The sequence below is a fragment of the Trachemys scripta genome, chromosome 4 (genome assembly GCF_013100865.1).
Source record: "Trachemys scripta elegans isolate TJP31775 chromosome 4, CAS_Tse_1.0, whole genome shotgun sequence".
NCBI classification, from domain to species: Eukaryota; Metazoa; Chordata; order Testudines; family Emydidae; genus Trachemys; species Trachemys scripta.
The window spans coordinates 120,525,072-120,551,902 of NC_048301.1; the positions used below are offsets into that span (position 1 = coordinate 120,525,072).

Below are 26,831 nucleotides of genomic sequence, written 5' to 3' on the forward strand. Positions count from 1 at the left end.
AGAGCATCCTGAGCCATTCTAATCATTCCCATTGTAGAAGACAGGAATCTGTGATGTCTCAACAGGCATTCTATAGTTTTCATTTCATTTTAAATTCTTCCTACAAGAACCAAGGCTATTCAGCTGCAGCTCTCTTTTCTGGTGTACTTAATTTATGTGCAGGAGTAAAGAATATAAGTATGGCCGTACTGGATCAGACCAAAGGTCCATCTAGCCCAGTATCCTGTCTTCTGACAGTGGCCAATGCCAGGTGCCCCAGAAGCAATGAATAGAACAGGTAATCAAGTGATCCATGCCTTGTCCCTCGTTCCCAGCTTCTAGGCTTACAAACGGAGAAACGTTACGTTAGGAATTCACACACATTTACATCTATTCATTATGCAGTACAAAACTATGGTGCACAACCTATAGCTATTGGTGCACAATCTTAATTGTGAGACTGATCTGCTCAGCATATGTCAATTGAAAATATAATCCAATTCCAATATATTTTTTTGAGATAGGGTGACCACATCTGCACACAGTATTCAAGATACGGTTGTACCATGGATTTATATAGAGGCACTATGACATTTCTAAATGCTCTTTTGTAAAGGATTTTTTTCTTCTGCTTAACACAACCATGACTTCTCACTCACATGTTCTTTCCACCCTGATCTTCTATTGCTCATCATTTTATCTCTCTTCTATGCACTGAATTCCCTCCCACTCCCCAAATATCAGGGCAACAACCCTTTCCTCAAATCCTTTCGAGAGACCTATTTTTGTTAGGAATCAGCCCCCAAAACAAATGAACAGAATTTAAAAGTTTGAGGAAAGTTACCCAACAACTCTTCCTCAGGGCCTCACACAATCTATTTTACGCCCCTCCTAGACTAAGCTTTTCATAGCATGGGTTGCCAATTGTCTTGTACAGTCACTAGCACGTTGTCAGTATTTGGTAGACAGGAGTAATCCAATCATGATACAACTCAGGCAGCATACTCTAGAAGCTGGAATCAGGTAAGGGCCACTATCTTTGAGCTGTTGCTGTCTACAGACTGTTCTTGCTCGATTAGCTCCCACTTCTGACACAATGAGCAGCTCTCAAAGAGCTCTTTCTGAGGGAATCTCTCCCCTCTTCTTAGAAATCCTAAAGTGATCAGCCCAATTCTGGTCTGCTGTGCACCATCATCACAATTTCTGCAATCGTGTTCGATATGTACTTTAGACCAGAGTTCCACTAATCCAGGACTCCTTACAAAATTGCAAGTGCCCTTTTGCTAAGAGAGAAGTTACAGAACATAGTTTTACCTGCATGTGTTTTGTTCACCTTTTCTGCACTGACTTTATTTCCTTTGCCTTTTGACAAGCTGTATTCCACCATGTCCCCAAGTTCCAGGCTATCGACATCACCAGAGAATTCACTGCATGAGAGAAGTTATACACGTTCTGCTTTAGTTACATGCTCATCAACTAAGCCACTCAGCAACAAAGTGGAAGGGACAGAACCTTTACACTTCAGCTGGCTCACCATTTTCATTACTACAAGACTTTACAGTTTGGATGCAAGCACTTTGCTCAGTGTTTACAGATTATTTAAGTCTGCCCAATAGCCATTTTCCTCTTCATATAAGAAGTTTGCAGTAATCCATTTGGCTACTGGAACAGAATGAAATAAATTATGCTTCCCATGAAGCAGGTTACTGTCAGTAATCCAAGTTCAGGGCATGAATAACTAGACTTAATCTGAACCAGCAACTGTTAAGATAATGCATTAAATTCTGTATGAAGGACAGACAAACTGAGCATCCCTTAAATAAACCCATGTTAAATGAAACGGCTGTTCCAAATCCCAAGAGTTTCCCAGCTCGTTAGAAGTCAGGACTGCATCTCTGATCAATTCCCAAGTTCTCTGCTGGGCAACTTACCTGATGTAGGATATTGGTTCCTTACCATTACACATGCTTGCCAGAGTGTCTTCAACCTGCTAGCAGGCAGTTAAGACTGATTCAGAAAAGAAGTCTGTCATTCCCATTTCTCCTAAGGGAAGTCCTCTCACAGAATACTGAGAGCATACCTTTGCACCAGGAGTCTCAACCTGCATAAGCCACCACCAATGAAAGCTCTAAGAAAGTACAATCCTCTAGTTGTAGTTATACTACTAATCTACAGTATAATCTCTGAATACTTAAGATATAGGATGTTAAACAGCAAAGCCTGCAGCAGCCCTGTGGAAGTGGTTAATGAGAAGTTTCTCAGATATTTGAACTTATGCACGTGATGCGTAGAAAACAGATTGACTCCCTTTTATATTGCTGAGTGTTACTCACCTGTAATGGAAGAAGATCTCCTTATCATGATTGGCCGTTTCAATAAATCCAAAGTTATCTTTCAGGGTTGCCACATACCCCACAAGCCTCTTGGAGCTGTAGTTGCGACCAAGCATTCTGACAGAAACTGCTGTCTGTGAACCTGTTCTCTTCACTTCACAAACACTGAATTCAACCTGTTTGAGAAAGAGAGAGAGACTTGTCAAAATGAAGAAAAAAGTAACTTTCGTATTTATTTTATTAGAAGGGTTAATGAAATGTCTGCACTCTGGGGAGGAAGAGAGAAAGCAGTATTACTCCAGCTACTGCTCTTCACCCAAACAAGGTAAAGTTATAACATCACACAAATGAATAAACTAAAATAATTGGCTACAATACAAATGTACACATTTATCAAACCTTTGCATTTCTGATCTTATACAGATCAAAAACATGGACATTGCTTACAGAAGACCTCAGGAAGCTGGAAGCATTTCAGTGACTACTATGCACATGATGGTTTGATTTTTATCAGCAATAGGTATGCATTACTCAGATTTTAAAGGCCAGAAGGGACCACCATGATCATCCAGTCTAACCTCCTGAATGTATTGCAGGCCAGAGAACCTCAACCACCCACTTCTGCAGGAGGCCCATAACCACTGGTTGAGTTACTGATGACTTCCAGTTACAGAAAATCCACCATTTACTCTAGTTCAAAGCAACAAGTGATACAATGCTGCAGTTCCTCCAATATTCCTGGATGGAGATTATACAGGCCTGTGGATATGGTCCCATTGTTTGAGTTTGGCTTCCATCTCAGATGTGGTAATTTCTACTTCCTTATCCCTCAAGTCACCCTGCCACTGCCCCCAAGCTCCTCACTATCCCTGTTAAAAACTGAGAAAGTATTTGTTTAGGAGGTGGCCCAAATCTCCACCCCATCCTCAATGCTTAGCACTCCCATTTCTTCCTTTTTCTTCTTTAAAGCTGATTCTTTAGCCATATTTAATTTCCTTTGCAAGGTCCAAAGATGCATGGTTTTTAGCAGTTCTCACTTTCCCCCTACACTTTAAGGCAGTGGTATCCAAAGTGGGGTATGCAAGAGGATCCTTGGGGGTGCGCAGCAGGAAGAGCGTTTTTTCCTTCATCCGAGCAGCTTTTTTTTTGGTGCGCTTCGGCAGTTCGGGCGGGAGTCCGAGTGGCCTTTTTTTTTGGGGGCGCTTTGGCAAAAGTGGTAGAGCCAGAGCGGCAGGGGGTGCGTGCTCAAAAAAGTTTGGAGATCACTGCTTTAAGGCCTTCGAGAGGTAGCGTTCCTTGCTGATCCATCCATTCTGCTTTCCTCACAGTAACTTGTTTCAGACGCTTTTTCCATCCAATTTGATCTGCAATCCATCCCTACGAATTTCTTCTGCTTGCTTGGGATGCAGGCTTCCGAGACTATTAAGTTGCAGAAACTAATTTCAAGCCTCCTCCAACATTCAGATCCCTGAATTATTCAAAATCAACTCCACTTCCCTAATTCCCTTAATTTTTTAAAGTTTGCCCTTTCAAAATCAAGGACCCTAGTTGGAGACCTATTCTTGTTTATCCCTCCACTTAAACTGAATTAACTCACGATGACTCGAACCAAGTTTGTCCTCTACAACCAGTTCTTCTGAGGTCCTCAAGACTTAACAATACTAACCCTAAAATGGTTATGCACAAGCACTATCCCAGTGGAGCCTCTGTTACCGTTCTCTCTCAAGTGATTTTGACCCAGTTTCCATTTTATCTATTCCATCACTGCTACATTTCTCTAGGGTATGTCTTCACTTACCGGAGGGTCCGGTGGCAGGCAATCGATGTTCTGGGATCGATCCCGGAAGTGCTCGCCGTCGACGCCGGTACTCCAGCTCGCCGAGAGGAGTACGCGGCATCGACGGGGGAGCCTTCCTGCCGCGTCTGGACCCGCGGTAAGTTCGGACTAAGGTACTTCGAATTCAGCTACGTTATTAACGTAGCTGAATTTGCGTACCTTAGTCCGAAGTGGGGGCTTAGTGGGGACCAGGCCCTAGACTACCTCATCATTAATAAACTGCTACTCTACCACCCTTGCCTTTTGTCTTTTTCTGACCAGCACATACCCTTCAATACCTATATTTTAGTCTGACTGCTATTCCACCCTGTTTCCATTAACCCCATGATATATGGTTTCAATTCCTACACCAGTAGTTCTAGCTCCTCCATTTGTTACCCAGTGTCTTTGCATTGGTGTACAGACACCTGTTTCTGCTTGGCTTCACCCATATTCCCCACCCAATTACATAGTAATTTTACTGTCAGTATTGCCTACCTGTTACTGTCATCATATTTCCTCGTTATCCGTTTGCCTATCCTCTGTTCCTTTCCCCCATTACTGTATCATCCGAGTTTATTTTCCTCCCTCTCAATATTAGCATCTACCAACCATCTATCCTGAACTCCTAGTTTAAAGCTGTTCTGCCAACCTCCATCCCAGAAGTCCATCCCATAAGAACAGTCCTCTGTCCAGAAATACTTTCTAGTGGTTAAACATCCCCAAACCCTCTTTATACCACCACTGCCTGAGCCATCTATTGATCATCATAATCTTGTCCCGTCTTCACACACTTCCTCTAGGGACAGAGAATCCCAATGAGAACAGGCCTTCAGAAGACTGAAGTCACCGTCTGGCACTTTTTGACCATATACTCTGCCTCAGAGATAAAGTCCCACACATTTAGCCCTCAAGACTGGACTTGAGCTCAAGAGAAGAAGTTACCTGGCCACGGTCTGATGGCAGTCACATAATCGTCCATCATTAACTTGGTTGCATTGGATCAGTAATAACCCTGTCAAGCCTTTAGACACCTGGAATAAAGCTATACAGTGTAGCCACTGACACCAAGTGCGATGGACCTTTGCTAAGTGCATTCTTGATGACTGCTCTTCAAACATTTGCCCATTACACTTATATCTACTTCAATAGGTTCCCTTTGGACTTCCCTTACTCCATTTGAAGCAGCAGGTGAGCAGTAAGCAGCTACTGCTAAAGGCAGGCTAACCACGTAGCATGATGTATCAATTCTCTTACCCACATACAAGGCATAATTTCCCTATAGTTCACCTTTCTGTCCTACAGTTGTCTCCATCCTCAAGAAGCTTGAGTGTCACAACACTGTCCATTTCAGGTTTAGGTCTTGTGGCGAGGAAGGGGGTTATTAGCTTGAACAAACAGTATCTTCGTAGTATGCCATCCGAAGACCACCCGCTCTCTGTACCTGGGATTCCTTCCAGATCTTCATTGGTCCCTGCCTTTTATACTACCACTCACAGTAAGAATAGCTTCCTACATACCATGAACAAGCAGTCTCCCTTCTCCTTCAAATCCACTTTGCATAAAGTCTTCTTTCATCCATCTCCTCTTGGACAGTCCTCACAGGAAAACATGTAGACAGTTGTCCCATGCATATTAGACTGAATTAGTATATGTTCTTCAGGAACAATCTCTTATCATTTGAACACCCTTTACATGTATGATGCCATATAAGTAATTACCAGTAAAGCAATGTATAACTCTTAGATGAGGCACACCTTAAAAGCTTCAGAAATATCTTCTGTATAATTGGCGGGGGGGGGGGGGGGGGAGGGTCTGGTTGAAGAAGTGTTCTGATAACCAAAATGGGAAAGGGAATACATTGCAGAAGAGTAGAGTAAAAAGGAAAAAAATTCACACATTCTTCACTCCTTTCTGAACTAGTCTTTGACTGCAATAGCTATGAAAAGCAAAAGTCACACTTTGTAGCTCACAGAAAGATCATATATATATATATTTTGGGAACTTAGTTATATTGCCTTATCTCCTATCTGAGGGTTAGTAGATCCTTCCACATCCTTTGCCTGATAAGGAACAGTCAGTTTCTCTCCACAATCATCATATGCGATTATTCCCTCTTCAGCTTCCTAAAGAGAAATAGCAAGATTCATTATGAAGCAGAGACTAATTGATAGATGCATGCTTTTTAAGTGCTTGAGTCAATACAAATGCAGTTTATGTAACATGTTTTACAAGACAGCTGTCCAGTACTCTGTAAAGGCAATAACCAAATGGCAGACATAATTCAGAACCTGAAAACAGGAACAGTCCCAAATTTTATGCTATCAGTTAAACACTGTTTACCTATACAACATTTTTGAAATGGGCATGTGCCACTATTTCAAATAGGCATTTAGCTGAAACTTAAGTAGCGAGCACTGTCACTTTTGATGGTGCAAATTTAAACACTTGGGAGACACGGATATGCCTACTCTACCTCTAGGTTGTGTTTTGGAAAATTCACGCATCTTGGCAAACCACTACCAGAGGAGAAGTTTCCCACAAGTCTCTTAAGACAATTATCCCACACAAAACTGGAACTAATTTTTTCAGCTACTACATCCCTTCTGAGAGCCAGAAGTTGCACTTCTATTATTCTGCTTCAGCCAAATACCATACCAGTTGTTTGGCTGACTTTTACCATTAGCCATGCAATACAGTCACTCATGAATAGGCAAATATTTCCAGAAATTAAGTTAAATACATTTTGTAAGTGTATCCTCAGTTCGAAGCAGAACACTAAATAGCTAATGCACACCTAGAGAAACAGCATTACCTTTTCTTTGCTTTTATTTGGGCTAGTGGCTTTGGCAGGAGTGGCTTCTTTTTCTATAGTGCCCACAAAGCGGTGATCTGACTGGCTGTGGAATGAAACTGTGCCCTTAGGAAGCTTCTTAATCCTTATAGCATGATTTCTTTGGGCAGACAACATATCCTGGAAAACAAGACCCACAGTACTTTAAAATGAACACAATACTTGTATTAGTATTTTAAAAGTTGTAATTTTACTCACAGGAACCACAGTAAACTCTACTTCATCTGAAATGTGGAGCTGGTTTCCATCCAGAATTTCACTGAAGTGAAAGAACATGCGGGCATCCCGGTCAACACATTTAATGAAACCAAAGCCATCTCTCATTGCTGCAATCACACCCTGGGGACACACAAAGATAGAGGACACCTTGTCAGTTGCTGCAGCCAGTGAAAAGTAATTAGAGTTCTTAGATGTCTGTCTGAACAGAGCTGCACTTGTGGGATGTATATCATCCTTAGTGCATGGCTAGAGCATTATAAGAATGATTGCTGGTACATGCACATGTTCCCTTGTAGATCATAGTACTCAACCCCAGGGACAAGAGGAGATGCAAAACAGGTTCAACCAGTTTCTTTTGCATCTCAAAGTCTTTGAAAAGGGAGATGAGTGTAAGTATGGATCTTTATTCAAGTGACATCATCATAGGACCTAATCACATCAGCCATACCATCAGGGGCTGGTTCACCTGCACATCTACCAATGTGATATATGCCATCATGTGCCAGCAATGCCCCTCTGCCATGTACATTGGCCAAACCGGACAGTCTCTACGCAAAAGAATTAATGGACACAAATCTGACATCAGGAATCATAATACTCAAAAACCAGTGGGAGAACACTTTAACCTGTCTGGTCATTCATTGACAGACCTGCGGGTGGCTATATTACAACAGAAAAACTTCAAAAACAGACTCCAACGAGAGACTGCTGAGCTGGAATTGATATGCAAACTAGACACAATCAACAAAGGATTGAATAAGGACTGGGAATGGCTGAGCCATTACAAACATTGAATCTATCTCCCCATGTAAGTATTCTCACACTTCTTATCAACCTGTCTGTACTGGGCTAACTTGATTATCACTTCAAAAGTTTTTTTTTCTCTTACTTAATTGGCCTCTCAGAGTTGGTAAGACAACTCCCACCTGTTCATGCTCTCTCTGTGTGTGTGTGTGTGTGTGTGTGTGTGTATATATGTATCTCCTCAATATATGTTCCATTCTATATGCATCCAAAGAAGTGGGCTGTAGTCCACGAAAGCTTATGCTCTAATAAATTTGTTAGTCTCTAAGGTGCCACAAGTACTCCTGTTCTTTTCACCTAGAAGAGTTACAGTATAAAGAAGCATCTTTCTCCTTTTCAGAATTGCTGATATAGATCCTATTTTGGGCAACTAGCAGTAACAACTCTTAGAGGGTGGTCCAAAGGACAAAAGTAATTCCAAATTTCCAAGACATCACCCCAAGGCTCAAAACCTGTCTTTAAGCTCTGCAAGCAATGGACAGAAATCCTAAGACTCAAGTGAGGAAGGATCAGTAGTCCGTGTAAGAACTTAATAGGATGTACTATTAGAGGATTCATGCACAACCGTAGTTGTATGCAGATACAGCTACCAAGTGACCCTAACAGAACTCAGGGAAAGTCTGGAACATTTGACTGAAACCAAATATTATATTTTCAGCTTTAAAGCATATGCTTCTCTTGTGAAAGATTTATGGCTGCCTAGAAAGATTTATTTATTTTCTCATTAGCAATCAGTATCTGACCTCATGACTAATGCCTTGATCCCAGCTGCCAGAAATATTTGATCTTGGTGAAGAACCTGCCTGCAACAGGACCTCTACATGAACTGGCAGAAGAACCAAAGGTTTGATGCTAGCAAAACTGAGAAACCGAAGTTGAAGTTTAGTACGTAGCTGGGAAGAAAAAAATCATCCCATAAGAGACTAGATTCCACTGTCTAACAAAGTAGGGACTCAAAATACATCGTTTTTACAAAGGAGACATTTGAAGACAAACATCAATCCCTTTGAGACACTTCATATTCAACATTGCATTTTCAGCTCAGGTAGGCTCACAAGGTATTTTCTTTGCTTGAGCTGGTCAAACAGTATTTGAACACAAGTAATTTAGGTCTTTCTGTATGTGAGTAATTCCTGATTTCTGCCAAATAGTTTGGACTAAGTTCAGACCTTGAATACTTTGTGAATTGTTCATTACAAGTATCCACTCTCTGCAATAAACAGCATGCAACTGGTCACGTGGTATTATTTCTACTCTGTTACTAGAAAAGAGACTAACAGGCCAATGGTGAGTAATCCAGATCTGGGGAGAATTTCAGGAAACATGAAACATTTGTGAAAACTTTCCTGAGTGCCAGTTGTCATCCAGCTACTCAAACAGTATGACCAACAAAGGAAGAGTGAGTTATTTAGCAGCAAATATTTTTTCTTTAATAAGTCAATTAGTTCCACGACTTTGTTGAGTAAATAAAATGCTACTCAAACAGCTTCTTAACATGGATACCAAGAGCAAGTTCCTACTTGTCCACTTCTATAATATATGGAAAATGCATGTCAGGACTTATAGATGAAAAGTTCTTTAAGGCAGATCACCTAGAATTTAGTATATTTTATGATGTCTGGTTGGATTAGAGATACTGAATTATATGGTGGCCCAAGCAACTTCCCCAAATTATGCTGAAAACCACAATTAATTCCTTTTCAACTGTCTATAGGGATGAAAGGCACCCCCCTCAGCACACATTCTTTGGTGTTGTCCACCACAGAGTCTGAGCTCCCGAAATCACTAGGAAGCAAACTGTCCTGTGAAGAAGAAAATGAAGTCTTTTAACCAGTTTTCTATTACACCATACCAAAGGTGTCACATGTGCAGGAAGCCTTAGGAAGAACCTTATGTAGCAGTCAAGTAGATCCTGCAGCAGCTTTTACCTTAAGCTTCAGGAATCTATCCCTTGCAAGTATGCTGTTAGAGACTTTGCATCCAAAACAGCTCTCTGAATTCCACTGTGAATTGGAGCAAACATGGAATTTTTTATGCTTAATTCTTAAACTAGAAGTAGAGAGCATACACAGTTTGAAGAGCTAACAAGTTCTTATGTGGATTTAGAGAGGAACAACTGGGGTTAACATCAGTTTACAGAGTCTGAACCTCAGGGCGAGTGGATTGATTTAAAAGTTGGCAAGCAGGAAGCCTTAATTTAAAATACAGTAGAACCTCAGCAATATGAACTGACTAGTCAACCACACATCATTTGGAACCAGAAACACACAATCAGGAAGCAGTAGAGGAAAAAAGCAAATACAGTATAGTACTGTATTAAGCGTAAACTACTAATAAAGGGAAAGCATTTTTCTTCAGAGTAGTTTTCAGTGAAGATGTCAAAAGATGCATCAGAATATATCAACTTAAAGCAAAAAAACCTCAGAACAATCCTGATTAAGCCATCATACCCCCCCCCCCCCCCGAGTACATGCCTATGTACACAGATCCATTTTAAAAAAAGATACTTGCCATTTCTCTAGCTTCAGTAGTAAACTGGAAAGTATTGTGAAGAACTTCAATATTGGTGGCTCGTTCCAATTTGTCACGTCGATCTGTAGAAATGTTGAATCTAACATGGTCACCTTCCAGTAGTGTCACCTTGGATTTTGTATCTTTGTCTCCAAATGGAAGTTCCTTCGGAATCACAAAGTCAACTTTGATGCGTCCAGGCAATGGGTCATTCTAGTGACCATGTGGAAAGAAAAAGAAATTTTTCATGAACCAGCCATTCCTTCCAGACTGTAAACTGAGCCTTGTAAGAAATTAATTAGTTGTACTTCAACTGACTATGAACTGGTCTCTGAGTTTTCCTGGAAGTATTGGTAGGTTACTACTTAGGACTTCAGACCTCAGATTTACATATGGGAACACTAAGACAGATGTTAAGTGACCTGCCCAGTGTTACAGCAATTCAGTGGCCTATGCTGTCTGCCGCCTACATAAAACTAATAAGACTTCAGCTGTTGCCCCAAAACAGAATTAACGTTTTCAAGCACTTGTTGAATAAGAATGTCTACCTGTTTCTATATTCAGTCTTCTGACCTACAGATGGGGTAGTATGTCTAATGTAGGAGTCCCTTTAGCCTCAAGACAATAATAGGAAACTGAGATACCTTCTATGATAGAGTACTTTCTTGAAGAAACAGGGATACAGCAACACAAACTGTTCTGAAAGGTAAGGTACCAAGCATACACCTATTAGGCTTTCCTCAAAGGGCAAATCAAATCAAACGATGTCTGCATTTAGGACCTTAGATGTTGTCTGGGTTATCACCCACAACTATCCTCAAGGAGAAAAGACAAAAAAACCCCAACCCCCAAACTTTTCAACCCAGCAGCAGATGAAAAGATCTTTCTCCCCTTTTGTCTCTCTCCTTTTAAAAGGCAGGATTTTCCCCTCACCACAGTCCCTTTCTTTAGCTCACATTTCTACAACAGTTCTTTACATTCAGATGATAGTTTTTAACATTCACATAAATATGTGGAGTCACCTTAACACTTGTTCTTTAACTTCCCCATTGGTAGCAGCCACTACAGATACATACAGTGATTATATAGTAACATAGCCATAATAATGTAATAATTTTACTTTGAATGATGTTATGGGACTACGATGCCAGAGTCTAAGCTGTGCTGTTGGAGATAAAGCCCTCATTCATACCACTCTACAGCAGTATTTTCATGTTTCAGCATTTGTGCTGAAGTGTACGAGTAGCACTATACAATTCGGACTAGATTAATACCTTTCTTCTATTTCAGACATGCAAGTGTTGGGAAGAAGACCTCTAGGAAATATTTAAATTTACCTGATTTTTGTTGGGTACTTTTGGGATTACTTTGGTTACAGTCCCATCAAAATGTTCAATGCTGATATCTTCAAAAATAACAGTTCCTTGAGGCAGTAGTCTTACATCTGTTGCGACTTCTTTACCCTATGAACAGAAAGTAAATCAAAACAAAGATGGAAGCGCTATAAGTTACTAGAAGACTCCTCTTTTATATATATTTGAATCTTGTCTTCAATTTTACTGGATTTGATCTTACATTTCTGTCTTTGATTGTAAACTCCACATCATCACCAGGCTGTAAGGCTTCTAAGTCACCTTTAAATTCACTATAGTGAAAGAATATCTCCTTTACGACATCGCCCCTTTCAATAAATCCAAAGGCCTCCTAAGAGAACATACAATGTTTAGCAAATAGTCAACTGTCTAAAACACCAAGACAATAGCTTGTACTTTGAACTCTGATAAAAAGCAAAGTTCTCAGATAAAACCAAGCAATGAGAAAAAGCCAAATAAAATGTTACAGACTAAGTGTGCCCCCAGATGATCTACAGCAGGGGTTCTCAGGACAAATTTTTTGGTGGCCTCAGAGTGCAGCCTCCAACTCTTGCTGGTGGCCACTCTCAGTTTTTCTTAAAATACTTAAATATGTGCATATACACATCCGAATCATTGTAATTTATTTATTGCAGTAAGTCTGTTGTGAAAAGTGATATTAACAAGCATACAAGTATTGCTTTTCACAGCAGACTTACTCAGCCCTGTCAAGCCTGGGGACAAATTAAGCCCTGGATGGGAGGTTTGGTGGAGGCAGCGGGGACTGGGGTAATGGGGGTGGGGGCCTGAAGCCCAAAGCCCTGTGGCCAGAGCCTGCCTCCCCAGGGCTGAAGCCTAAAACCTGAACCCCATCACCCCTGGAAAGATGGGGAACTCACCAGCTGCCTGGTCCTCCAGCATTGTGCCCCAGGTGTCTCTACAGGGAGAGCAGGGCCCAACCACTGCTGGCGGCCCCAGCAACCAACACCAAGACAATGCATCCAGGAGCAAGAGGGCGGGGCTGCTACCTCCCTCCCTCCCCCTATAACAGCCCAGGAGGCTGTGACTGCAAAGCCAAGCCCCTGGTGGCCGCATTTGAGAAACGCTGATCTACAGCTACTGAACCGTTCGTATAAAGATATTTTTGAAACTTAAGACACACATAATGGGAAAAACACACATTACTACAGCCATCTTAAAGAAAAGGAATAGTCAAGAAGAGTAATTGTGTTAAACTGTTAATGGATCAAGTTCTGAAGTGTTTAAGTGCCCTCTGTGCCCAACCTTTACTATGGAGAGCATATACATATATTGCTCCTTTCAAACAGCTTTAAAAAGTTAAGAGTAAATTCTGCTTACCTTCATGGCACAAACTACTCCTTGACAGCGGGCTTGTTTCTTTTTCAATAGCATAATGTTACGAGCACTTACAGCACCAGTACTAGGAAAAAGGGTAGATTACGATGACAAAGTAGACCTAAGCAGTGCCTCTAAACAATGAGACAAATTTAATAATCATATCAGATTTAACGCAGCCTTCTTATTTGCTATTTGACTGGGCAAGGTAGAGAAAACTAGAACATACTACTCTTACCAAATAAACCTAGAAATTTTAAGTAAAGGTCTATTAGCTAATCTTTTCTTGCTTTAAATATACACCCATTTGCAATTTAAGATCTTTGAACTAAAGCAAGAAATGCTAGACTTATGTTTGAGATTCGATAGATCTTTACAGTACTAAATATACAAGATACTTTTAAACTTGATGATAAAGTAATTACATCAGACATATGGTGCCTTTGGCCAACGCCAAACAGTTTCAGGAATTCTGGTAAACAAGTTTTGATTTCTAAATCTTGTGTGTAACCACTAACTTCTATGATAAATTGAAGAACTGGTCTGAATTTAACCAGATGAAACTATATACATACAGAGCTAACTACTACATTTAGGAAGGATTAAAAAAAAAAAATCAAATGCAAAACTACAAAATGGGGAATAACTGGCTAAACAGTAGTATTGCTGAGAAGAATCTGATTTCCCTCTCTCCATAATTTCCAAACAGTCAATGTGATACAGTTGCAAAAATGGCTAATATTCTGACATTTAACAACATGAGTGTCATAAGTAAGGCACGAGGTAATTATCCCACTCTGCTCAGCACTGGTGAGGCCTCATCTGGAGTACTGTGTCCAGTTCTGGGTGTCACATCAGGATACATGGGGACAAATTGGAAAGAGTCCAGAGGACAGCAACAGAAGTGAGCAAAGGTTTAGAGACCTTTGAGGAAAAGTAAAAAACCAGGTATGTGTAGTTTTCAGAAAACAAGACTGAAGGAGGACCCGATAACAGTCTTCAGATATACGTTAAGGGCTGATTCAAAAAGGACTGTGATCAGTTCTCCATGTACACTGAAGGTTGGACAAGTAGTAATGGGTTTAATCTAGAGGAAAATTTAGGTGAGATATTATGAAAAACTTACTAACTATAATAATAATTAAGCTCCGTAATAGCATTCCAAGGGAGGTGTGGAATCCCCGTCATTGGAGGTTTTTAAAAAACAGTTTGAACAAACACCTGTCAGGGATGGTCTAGGTTTACTTGGTCTTGCCTCAGTGCACATGACTTCTCAATGTCCCTTCCAGCCCTGCATTTCTGAAACACCACATTGTTAATTCGGTGTGTAATCAGGAAATAGAAGTATCAACTTACTGTTTATTTGTATCAATTACAAAATTTATTTTATCTCCAGTTTCCAGCTGTACATTTCCATCAACATCCTCAGGGGTGTAAGTCAGGTAAAACACTTCCTGCAAATTAAGGTTCACTAGCATTACTCTATTTGCAAAATGCAGCCGTGCTTTAAACAAGATTAAATATCAATGTGGCATTAATTTAATAAATTATTTTCCATTTCAAGTTACATTATTTCAACATTTGTGAAAAGTTGGAAATTGTGAAAACGTTGCATGCGAGAACGTTTTGGTTCCTTGGTGCTCGTGGTTTTGCTGAGTCCATACCCAGCAACTTGAGGAGTTGAAAGGTTTGTACACAGTATTGCCATTACATTTAAGTTGATTTCCAAAGGGTAAAAGAGTTAAGTCCAAGAAAATAAAGATCCTATGAACAGTTAGTTGTTAATATTAACTGACATTAAATCATAATCATAACTAGTCAGAATCTATAACTAGGTCTTTAGTTCTACATTAAATGCTTTAACAAAGGTATTATGGCAGAATAAGTTGTCAAAAACATATGGAAGTCAACAGAGGTTTCTATATTTGTGGTAATTAATTAGTGTTTGTAGTTCTTAGAAAAAAATTAAGACTGGGTGACAACTGCAGTTTAAACTGTCTACTTCAAAAACAGTGCCAATTTTTAATTTTTTTTTTTCTGTGTACAGATCACACTGGTTGGTCACTCAAAAGTTTAAGTAAAATACATGAGTTTTACCCCATTACGTTCGTAGCATACACTCCCTGTTGGACTCTGACCCGGGGCAGCTGGAGATTTACTCTCTAAATTGTGAGGAACAGCGCACACAACCTACCAGTCAAAAAAAAAAAAAAAAATATCCATTGCTAATCATTTCAGGAGCAGCACTGTGCAATACAAACTGAACTTTAATATCCTCTACTACACACTCAGGGATGCACTTTAAATGTAATCCACAAGAGGATGCCATGCTGCAAAGTTTTAAACTCACAGTACTTCTGTTGACTGTAAGAAGTGTTTGGGGTTAAATAAAAGCCCAAACTGAATCTTCATATTTTTGCCAAAGTCAGGTAAAAAACACTTTCAATTTAATTGAAAAATTTATGCAACTAAGATTATGCGTGCAAAAATGGGATTTGTCCTTTTGTATTAGAGTAAAACGGATATAAATTTGCATATAGAAATTAGACATCACAGCAACTAACTTGTCCATTTATTCGCTCTTCAGGTAAAATTTCTGGTTTTATCTTCACCAATTTAACAGCAATGGGTTTTCCAGTTCGGCGGTCAGAAGATACTTCAAATTCAACATCATCTGCAAGAATCAAAACCATAATAGTGACACAGGACCCTCCAGCTCTATGTTTACATTAAAAATTAAAAAGAGTCAAAAATAAGCAGAGAACAAAAGGATGAAACGAAAAAAAGGGGAGAGAAAGGAGAAACATGCATACAGTAATGACATTTATTAGCTCTACACTCTGCTGTCTGAACACCATAAGTGAATTCTCAACTCCCTTACTACTGTTGGAGGTCATTTTGCTTGTGGAAGTTTCTCCTGATAATACTCAGTTTATTCGCCCCTTTTGCTAGGGATCTAAAGGTCTATGTTTTAAAGTCTTGCCACTTCCAACCTAATTTTAATACCTTCAGTTGACTCAATTCCAGACACTTTAGACTCAATTCCATGACAGATGCGTTGTGAAATTCTGTTTTTAATCTTTACTGCCAGATCAAGCAGAATTGTGGGGGAATAATGTCTCCCTATTGAAATAAGGTCATCCATCCCTAGTGCAACTCCACTGAAATTAATGGAGTACATCTGGGAATAACATAGCCTATGGACTCACGAACAGGGGGAAGTAGGCAAAAGATGTATTGCTTTTTGTATATAGTTTCCCTATCCCTACCAATTAAATTTGTCCCAGCATGACTCCTTCTCAAAGGTAGCCATAAAACAGTATCACTGACAGAAGACAAAAGACTTCAATTACCCAGAATTTTCTCTTTGGTTTTCCTTTCTACAGGAAGATTTCTGATTCAATTGTCAGTTTAGCCAGTCAGAAGTAACTGTATGTGTCTGTAGGGGTGGTTAGATGTATCAGAACTTTGTGTTACAAGGTATAAGACTGCAATTCTCAATTTAGAATGGAGAGAATCTTATTGGTTGACTTATTACCTCCTACTTTAAGCTCCTGCAGGTTGCCATTATACTGTGAACAGTGGAAGAACAGTCTAGCTTGCCGTTCTGAACACTGAATGAATCCATAAGAGGTCAGCAGTTTTTCAATAACCCCAGTTTCACGCAGTGCTGCCGAAGTACCATTGGGGTACCCGTTGTGTCCATTGTTGTGGAGAAGGTTTGGATCAAAGCTCATCTATTTAAAGAAATGAAAGGTAAGCTATAACTATTCCAAAACAAAGTTTCTCTTCCCCACCCTTGAAAATCTTATGCCAGTGCATGATAAGTATAATAAATATGAAGTGAAGAGCCTGTTGAATTTTATGAAAAAGCAACAACTGACCAACAGGCAAATAGAATTTTGGACAATTCTTCATGATAAAACATCTCTAAAGTAGTTTAACTTAAGATTGTAATACTCAAATTTAAGAAACTAATAGATTTAACAGAAAACATGCTGTAATGACTACATAAAAATAAAGTTTGCTCATCAAGTCAGATTTCATTCTAATTTACCTAGACTTTTTTCTTTTTTTTTTTAAATTAAAGACTGTATTAAGAGCATCCTCAGTAGAAGAATTCTTATATTCACTGCTTTACATTTGACAGTCTTAAACTAGAATTAGCATCCAGGTAAAATATAACCTGGTTTCACTGATGAAGTTGGTCATTAAGGAAATTAGGCAATATTAAGATTCTTCCCACATGGAACCAGTAAATATTTAAGGCTTTTAAATAGCCAAATTTTATTTGTGTTTGCGCATACATTTGGTGACTGTCAAACCAGTGAAAAAGTTTAACCCGATTGTCATAGTAATTAAATGTTGGCTGGAGCCTGGCAGAGCTTTTAAAAACTTCATTGAATAATAATGGAGTTAGAAGGAAAAAAGTTAGATTAATTCAACCATCCTTTAATGTTTCTCTATAAGACTCTTTAGAGAGAGACACACACAATTCTGAAATGCATTAAAAACTATTTCTTTAGATTTATAAATATGCAACGTGGGAGCCCTCCATAAGACTCTCTTATTCTTAACACTTTGATACTTGGAAGTAGAAGTGTGCTATTTATGTTTTAAAAGATGACCAAATTAGTAGCTATTATAAAGAGGTCCTAACATTACAAGAAACCATGAACATCGTGCAATTCACAGAGACCATTCAAGACAAAGTGCCATCAACATGCAGTTTGAGACACTACATTTAATGTTTTCAGTTGTTGCAGTTTCCAATGTATCTGTTTAAGAAACTGATTGCAGGTTTCCTTTTTGTTCTCAGATACCTATATATTCTGATCTGTCACAGCACCAGAGTAACATTCAAAACCAGTTAACATTAATAGGGTTAAAAGGCTTCAGAATAGCTCGTATAATGGCAATACTTTTTACTATAGAACAGAGCATTAGGCACTCTGTGTACTCAAATCTATGGTTAAAGCAGTGCATATTAGAGTTTGCCGGCCAGAGTGAAGTTATTGATCTCGAGGCAGGTAGCGCAACTCTGGCTGTAAATTTCTTAAGCCACAAAACAGTAATGGATTTCCTGCTAAGTAGAATGGACAGTAAGCCTAGGGCAATCAAATGCCTGCAAGGGCCAGCTTCTGACTCTTTTGCAAAGAGAAACTACATCAATGCTTTGGGTGGTGGCATAAGAGAAGAGTGACATGATTTCCAGTCTGGAAGTTATTGCTAACTGAGGGTACTGTGCTTGCTGCTTCTCAACAGGACTTCACTTGGAACATATTTGTTACATACTGGCTTTTTAAAAATGAAGGAGTGTCATGTAAGGGTGTCAACACAGACCACAAGTGCTGTTTTAGTTCTATGATCCATCCCAGCCCCTCATTTTATAGTTTAAGATTAAAGGCAGATGGGGTAGCTTATACCAGGAAATAGTCAAAGTCAATAATATACATCCCCACAGGATGTACTTGGACCAAGTGGCAGTTAAACACACACATACATACATAGCACCAAATAAAGGGGGGGGGGGGGGCGCGGGGGGTGCAGGGGGGGAGGGTAGGGGAGGAGAGAAAAATGGCATCTTCATGTGGTAAAAAAGTTTCTGAAACAGATACAGGAAAACAAAAAACAGCTAGGATTTCTAATTGGCTCAGAAGGAATTGGATTCTTTAACTTGTTAAAAGGTTTGATATTAGAAAAGTTGAAAAGGGAGAACGTATGTGCAAAGTTGTTAGCCCCTAAGACTCCCCATGCTATTAAAACACAGATGTATAGATTGCTGCCCTGACTTACAGATCTCTGATACAGGGGGGTCCTCTTCTGCTTTTTAGACCCAGATGAGGTAGAAGATGAAGAGAAAGGTAAAAGAAGAGAAGGAAGGGGAGCTGCAGGAGGGGGGAGAGGATCTGATGACACAGTATAATGGTTCTCCATCTCATACAGCTGTGATAACATAGTACAATATTATAACTAGTCAATATTTAGCACAACTTTAAACACACGCAAGTCACTGTTAGTCAAGTCCATATCCTATAAGAGGTTAAACTAATTAGAACTTCACACAAAAATATTAAACCCACATTTCAGTTGTTTGCACAGGTTTTCTGAATTGTTTTCAAGAAAAGCATATGTGGCTACGTTTCTAGTCCTGTATTTCCATTTTCTTTCCACTCACAGGCTTGCTCAAACTAGCAGGAGCATAACCAGAGCCTACACAAAAGCTAGAGGCCAAAAGGGGATAAACACTGGCAGGAGAAGTGTATAGAAGTACCTCTACAGCAGAGGTAGTTATACATGGACTAATTTAAAATCCTCTAAACTGCAATTATAATAGCAGTTGCTAAAAGTCAACTCAATTCAAAGCCCCTTCCATCTTCAAACTTCTTCCATTGTACAGTATGCTCCCCACTGAAAATAGGATAGGTAGTGTTTTATTGTTCCATTTTAAAGGGAGAGCTGCACAGGTTAGTTTAAGGGAAGCAGTAGTTACCACTTCAGCAAGATTGAACCTGACACTACCAACAGTTGTCAGGGGACTGGATATGGCTCCCATTGAAACCTGTGGGAAGATTCCCATTGATTTAAATGGGTACATGATCAGGGGTTTGCTTTGTATCTATGCCAGTGAAGAGCTCCCCCAAATTAAATTCTGTAGAAATCCTGCGTCTAGCAATACAAAACTCAAATTGGAATATCTGAAAGCTGAGAGACTAGTTAAGTCTGAGAGAACCTACAATTTTAGGAAGGCTTAAGTATTTCTCCTTTCCCATTTTTAACAACTTTCCATGTCTTTCATTACAAGAGCTTCTCTGTGAGAGAGAGGGCAGAACATAGACAGAGAAATCCTGAGAGGTGCTGAGCACCTGAAAACTTCCATCTATTCTTACTGGGAACTGCAAGTGGTACACTTCCCACAGGATTTGGCCCTTCATGTAATGTCAAGAGCAAGCTGAACCCTTCTACTGCCCAGGATTTTAACTGTTCTCCGTTTGGTATAGTACAATGGCCAGCAACTTTGCTACAAGCCTTAGTTTAGGCAGTTGATTTCTCTTCAGCCATACTTAGCATTTTATTAAAAAGCCTTGAAGCATGTCATAGAAAGATCTGTTCTTCCATGGAGCTAGGGTACAAGTGAAAATACTGAAAACTAATCATTTATGGTAAATATTAGATAAAAAATGCAAATATTGAGTTTTATAAACAGTTGCTGTACAGTCAAGTTAACTATCCCAGGTTTTGTTGCCACCACATTAAAACTTGTAGCTGAATAAAAACAAGTTTGGATAAGTAAAGTTATATGTGGGGCAGAACACTTTCCTTCTTCTGCGAAAACAGTAACTCCACCAAGCCGCTTCAAAACCATTTTTACTATTTTCTTGGGACATCCCAAGTGACAGGAAAGATTTCATATGCAGTTACATCAGAATAGGAGAGATTTTTCTGCTACACTGGAATTTTTAGAGCTTTCTGATACGTCATAATTCTGTATGGATTCATTCTTTTAAGTAACACCCAAGAGTGAAAAGCTTTTAAGAAACCTGACCACTTTACCTGAGTCTTGTTCAGACTGATGCAATTTCTCAACTCAGTAATAACCAAGGTTCATAACTTATGACTGAATAAAGTGTTTCAAACAAATCAAGCACCAAGAAATACATCAACTAAAGCTTAACACAAGACAGTTACATCCTCAGTTTAAATATTAGCAAGTAGTACAAGCTTTAGAGAACACCTAAAGAATTTCTAGTAGCTATGCCAAAATGTACTAATATATGATATAATGGAGAGAATATCAAATGCACTTACCACTACAACACTAGCTCCAAAGGCAAAATTCTAAAACTACAAGAAGCTTCAAAACCATAATCTTGGTATATTCAGACAGATGCTCAAAGTATCTTTATTCCTTAAATGTTACAATGATCAGAATGCCCTCCACAGTTCTACACTGTAGCAGAGCCCTCTGCCATAAGCATAAACCAGACCAGAATTTCAGGCTTTGGGATACCCATGTTCAAATTGGTGCAACCCCTAGGGCACCTTCCTTTGTGAGGCAGACAGCATCAAGGGAAGGCAACACCTTTAAGTACTCCCTACTGATTGGCTTTAACAGCCATCAGCACTAAAATTTATTTAAAAAAAGAGGAGCTGGTGTCCTGCAAATGGTCAATAGTGAGGAAATGGTTGGGGGAAGGGAATGAAATGGTTTTCAAACTGAAAACAGCTCAGCAACAGTATGGGTGAAGCAACTAACCTACTTTGAAAGAGCTATAGTGAGGAGAGACACCTCACATTGATAAAAGGGTCCCAAGTTTTATGAAATCCATTTGAAAAATGGCCTCTGCATGCTTCTGAAGAACTGCCAGTAAATGCCATTGGAACTAGAGGTATTCAAGTGTTACAAATATGCAAAAAAATTATAAACTACATTCAAAAAAACCTCAACTAACAAGGTAAAAACACTTTGCTGTAACTTCTCTTACACAAAAACTTCCTTTGAATTATATCATTTGAGCTAGTTTGGGTTTAATGTTAAGACTATTTCTAGAACGGTGAAAAAAAATTACTGATTGGCCATTAGATGATAAATTCAGTCCAATAGGAGATGCATTGCCCAGGTTGGCACTAAGGTATGCAGTAAGGGGAGAAAACAGCAAGGAAAATTCAACAAGTTCTTTCCAAGTGCTTGACATATTTCTACGCCTATTTCAACTTCATTTTATAATGCTGAATAAACAAAATCAAATAAGAACCTTGTCGATTTACATGTGCCACTTATCCAGAGTCCCATCACAAAAGGTGCTCTTGAGGCAACTTCCAACTTTTTTTTTTTTTTTTTTTTTTGATCTGGCCTCTTTGGAATTGCTGTACTAGTCTACAGAAGCTTGGATCGCTTTTTGCAATGCAGAAGCCAGATGCTTTTTGCTAGACTGGACCCATGGGTACTCTCCAACTCAGGAGTCCACTAGCAAAAGAAGTCATCTTGTACGTCTAGCCTGCCAGTTTACAGAAGTGGGGACTATCAACTGCAGCAATATCAGTATTTGAGGATAAATAGGAATTTTATTAATAAAAGATACCCATCTAAAGCATTAGAGTAAACTGATTTCAAGAGAAACCTGGAGAAAATTGTAGAAGCTTTGAAAAATGATTGCATGCATTTACAAGATTGCTTTCCATTACTGGCCAAGTGACCACAAGCTACAAGTGACAATTCTTAAAGAGACTCCATAAATAATTTTAAATGGAAGCAATCGGGTTCTGTTAATTCTACCCTCATACATTTGAGACCAATAAACACTAGTCTAGGCAATAGTGAACATTTGTTAACAAGTTGTGTTATACTCCAAATAATTGAAGGATTTAGTTCAGAACCATTTATAACTGTTTAATAGAGATAGTACATGCACCAACCTCGCAGTGATATTCAAATATTGCACTTTCAGTAGTATTCGCTGATTCTTCTGTTTCAGCACACGTTTCAAAGTACGAAGACTGCTATTATTAAAAAAAGACAGCGAGAGGAAAATGATCTATGAAGCTAATAAAGAATATAACTGCTGCTGCACTGGGGAGTTTCAGTGCAGCACTGGAGAAAACAAAGACTACTAGCAGCGTTGGGACGTGCTCTTTTGAAGCTGTTGAGTAGGCACAAACTTCTTGTTTCAGATCAAGTGTTGTGTCTTCAGTATAGGTTTACTCTTCTTTGGTCTTGTTTTGTTGTTACAATGTGGCGTTTTCCTTTCCTGATCTGAACTTGAAGCAGCAGTTTCAGGTGGTAAATTCTGTTCTGTTACACTTCATACTGGAAAAGAAAAAAAAAAAAAAAACAATACACACTAAGTATAATTGGAATAAACATATTATAAACCATAAATTCCTACCACCAAGTACTTTGCCACTACCTTAATGCTGCAGGTTTGTCCCATGTTGGACAAGATTATCTGCTTTTATAGATACACTCTAGTTTTCCCATTTTTGGTCTTAGATTCCCAAGAGGATCCACCTCCAAACAGGGACGGAACAGAAACATTTCCAACTCATGACAGCCTATGCAGATGCAGTAATGCTTTCCAAGAAAGCTCCAAATTTTATTACATATAAACACACTGCAACAGTAACCTTGCTTTGATCGATACCAAGTGAATGAAAGGGGTAGTTTATGTAAATTTGAACCTTTTCTCCTAAACTGTTTATATGATCCATTTGACAGCACTTTATGTCTAGTCAGTTACACCGTTTAATCAACAAGCCTCCCCTGCTGTTGGTATGGGTCTTTGATACAACCAGAAACTTAAAAAAAAAAAACAATATGGTCAGGGAGATATACGTGCAGGTCTAGTACCTAGAACAAACAAAATTGCTTTGCAACGGAGGGTGTCCCTTGAAGGGTGTCTGTCATTGCTGTAAGTGAACAGCCTGCATATTCTGACACAACATAGACAAGTTGTACCATCATTTGTCATTTTATGACATTTCAAAACCTCATTATGCAACACCTAGAGCCAATGAACGGCATAATTGTACTATTAGACTATTCCACTCTGTAGTAATGACTGGGCATTACAATCCTTTCTGAACACATACTGTTTCAATTTCCACAAGCAGAGGGCTTGAAACAGAAACTGACATCTAATACACTGGACTACTAGGTGAAAGAAACCATTGAGGGCATAAGTGTACTGGCTTGTGTGAAGGATAGAAGTGTGTTCCCTGGGTAGGAAAACAGTGAAGTTACATATCACGCAACTGGTTGAAACACTACTCATTGAGTAGTTATCAATGGCTCACTGTCAACCTGGGAGGGCATATGTAGTGGCATCCCACAGGGGTCAGTCCTGGGTCTAGTATTTAATATTTTCATTAACAATCTGGATAAGGGAATGGAAAGCATGCTTATAAAATTTCCAAACACCAAGCTGGGAGAAGTTGCAAGCATTGTGGAAGACAGGATTAGAATTCCAAAGGACCTTGTCAAATTGGAGAATAGGACGGAATTCAACAAGATGAAATTCAATAAAGCAGTGAAGTAATTTGCACTTAGGAAGCAAAAACCAATGGTACAACAAAATGAGGAATAACTGGGTTGGTGGTAATACTGCTAGAAAGTATTGGGAGGGGGTTAAAGTGGATCACAAATTAAATGTGAGTCAGTTGATGCAGCTGCAAAAAAGGCTAATATTCTGGGGTACATTAACACAAGAGTTGTAAGTAAGACAAGAAAATTATCCCACTCTGCTCAGCACTGGTGAGGCCTCAGGTGGAGTACTATGTCCAGTTCTGGGTATCACACATTAGGAAAGGTGTAGAAAAATTAGAAAGAGCCCAGCAGACAGCAACAAAAATGATCAAAGATTTAGAAAACCTGACCTATGAGGAAAGATGAAAAAAATCAGGCTTGAGAAAAGAGAACTGAGGGGCTACCTGATAACAGTCTGCAAATATGTTAAGGGCTGTTAGAAAGAGGAGTGTCATCAATTGTTCTCTATGTCCACTGAAGGCAGGACAAGAAATAAAGGGTCTGATCTGCAGCAAGGGAGATTTAGGTTAGATATTAGGAGGTTCTGGAATCCCCATCAGAGGTTTTTAAGAACAGGTTGGACAAACATCTGTCAGGAAATGTCTAGGTTTACTTGGTCATGCCTCAGTGCAGGGGGCTAGACAGGATGACTTTGAGGTGCCTTCCAACACTATATTTCTATGATATTCCCCACATCATCCGGAGGCTGAGGACAGCAACTCAGCCTGAGTGCCTTCTTTGAAGCATCATTCCCCCTTTCTCCCAGCAGGACTTGAGAAACCATCATCCACTGTGAAGTATAATAATGACTGAGTCCACACTGATTTCAGATTATGGAGGAGGAATCTTAAAATACCATACCCCAAGAGGGAAATTTTGATCATCAGAAACTTGTAAGACAACCCATAACTGTTAACACAACTATGCTACTATGGAGATACAAGAGGGTTTCAGGTACTGCAGAAGCATAAGGCCTCTATGCAAATAGCTCTGATTCAGTGGATCCCTGAAGATTTTATTTCAGGGATCCACTGAAAACCTCTTAAAAACCTCTGATGGGGATTCCAGAACCTCCTAGTATCTAAATAAATCCACAGAGCCAGATCCACAAGGATAGACTCCACTGTATTGTGGCTAGAGGCCCCCCAAGGCACTAAAGCACACACACACCTTAGCACTCAAAATGAAGGTTTTTTTCAGATATACACAGTCCTAGTTTATCTCAGTAATTTTCCACATAAAACACACCAGCAGTACAAGTTTGCATCTCTCTGCATGATCCAGCCTGGAAAAAAAAAAAGACTTGATTTTTGATGTTTCTTGAAAGTTTAAGCTTATGGCCATATCATTAATGCTCTGTCAGGAACAGGGAATTTGAATTAACATTTTGGTGAAACATGGGTGGGTCTCTCTCAGCTCTGCATTTCATCCAGCTTGTCATAAAAAGCTGAGAATGTGCACCAAATTTTGAAGTTATTTACAAATGTTTCCAAGCATTAGGTTTTTAAAATTTCTCCCCTCACTACACCCACACAACACCTGCAACAAATCAAGCTATTTGAGAGATGCAGAAGAGAGTAAATTGAGAAGCTTTACCAAAATCAAGTGACAGTATCCACTTGCCCATAATGTACAGAGACCATGTTGTCTTAAGGAGGGCCAATTGGTACTACATGACATCATCAGTGCAAATGGGGCTTCATGTCTCAGTATGAAGATTTTATACTGACTTGCTACAGAAGACAACGGGGAAACTTAAGGGACACAATAAGAATGGAGAGAACCTATTGAGATTTGGGGGTGGGGGGAGATGCCTTGCAAACAAGCCAGGATCCCCTTATTAAAATATTTTGAATCCAAATTGCCTAGCACACTATTGGTTACTGTTAAATTAATGCTACATTAAACACTTTTTAGCCCTGCAGGAACATGACTTAGTTCTTTCATGAAGCAATTCAAAACATTTCTTATCCTAATTACATGTCTGCCTAGGGCTAATTTAATTAGATATGGAGAAAGTTTTAGCACATACTTTCATTTCATAATTTTGGTTTGATGTAGAGATGAGTTTACCATTCTTACAGTATTGAAAAAGGTTTAGTCAAGTTCTGTCTGCCTCACTAAAATCTGAATTTGTGTCTGCCTCAAATTCTTTACTTTTCAACTCATCTGCTATAAATACTCCTCCCAGCCATAAACACAGAGCAGCTGCCCAGCCCTTGTCACACTGGTCTCTGCATTTGTATATTTACAGCAGAGAGGATTAACTCAGAGACAAAGCTAAAGCTATGCATGTTTTGCAGTTTAAGGTCTTTCAAGTTTTAATTAATTTAAATAAGAGGGTTATTAAGTACTCTGCACATGCATGTTTTCAGTTCACCAGAATCAAAAAAAATTGCCAGGCTGCAGCCACAGCCATTTTCTGTTACATCCCAGTTTTGAAACAATGGGTATTCTCATGTAGTTTCACACACGGCAACAGATGGGGTTAAAACACCATTTGTTTAACTCAAATGTGTTTATTTAGAATATATCTTAAGAGAACAATGCTGCCATGTTTAATGGAAATTGGATGTTTCATTTT

General features: G+C 39.3%; 1 protein-coding gene across 5 annotated transcripts in view; it reads right to left on the minus strand.

The window, feature by feature from the left end:
• The window catches only part of CSDE1 (cold shock domain containing E1), a 48,094-nt gene that overhangs the window by 19,299 nt on the left and 1,964 nt on the right, over nt 1–26,831 (minus strand). Inside the window, exons 2-16 of one of the 5 annotated variants that reach the window (XM_034767044.1) lie at nt 22,642–23,032; nt 19,021–19,047; nt 16,763–16,961; nt 15,789–15,898; nt 15,322–15,414; nt 14,581–14,678; nt 13,228–13,309; nt 12,092–12,220; nt 11,854–11,979; nt 10,517–10,729; nt 7,181–7,321; nt 6,944–7,102; nt 6,147–6,254; nt 2,313–2,488; nt 1,294–1,406 (exon numbers count right to left, since the gene is read on the minus strand). In XM_034767044.1, coding sequence (XP_034622935.1) covers nt 1,294–1,406; nt 2,313–2,488; nt 6,147–6,254; nt 6,944–7,102; nt 7,181–7,321; nt 10,517–10,729; nt 11,854–11,979; nt 12,092–12,220; nt 13,228–13,309; nt 14,581–14,678; nt 15,322–15,414; nt 15,789–15,898; nt 16,763–16,961 — 1,747 coding nt within the window. In that variant the 5' untranslated portion in view covers nt 19,021–19,047; nt 22,642–23,032. Of the gene's footprint in view, nt 1–1,293; nt 1,407–2,312; nt 2,489–6,146; nt 6,255–6,943; nt 7,103–7,180; nt 7,322–10,516; nt 10,730–11,853; nt 11,980–12,091; nt 12,221–13,227; nt 13,310–14,580; nt 14,679–15,321; nt 15,415–15,788; nt 15,899–16,762; nt 16,962–19,020; nt 19,171–22,641; nt 23,033–26,831 lie in introns of all 5 variants that reach the window. The other 4 variants (XM_034767043.1, XM_034767040.1, XM_034767042.1 and 1 more) reach the window with 4 other exon arrangements.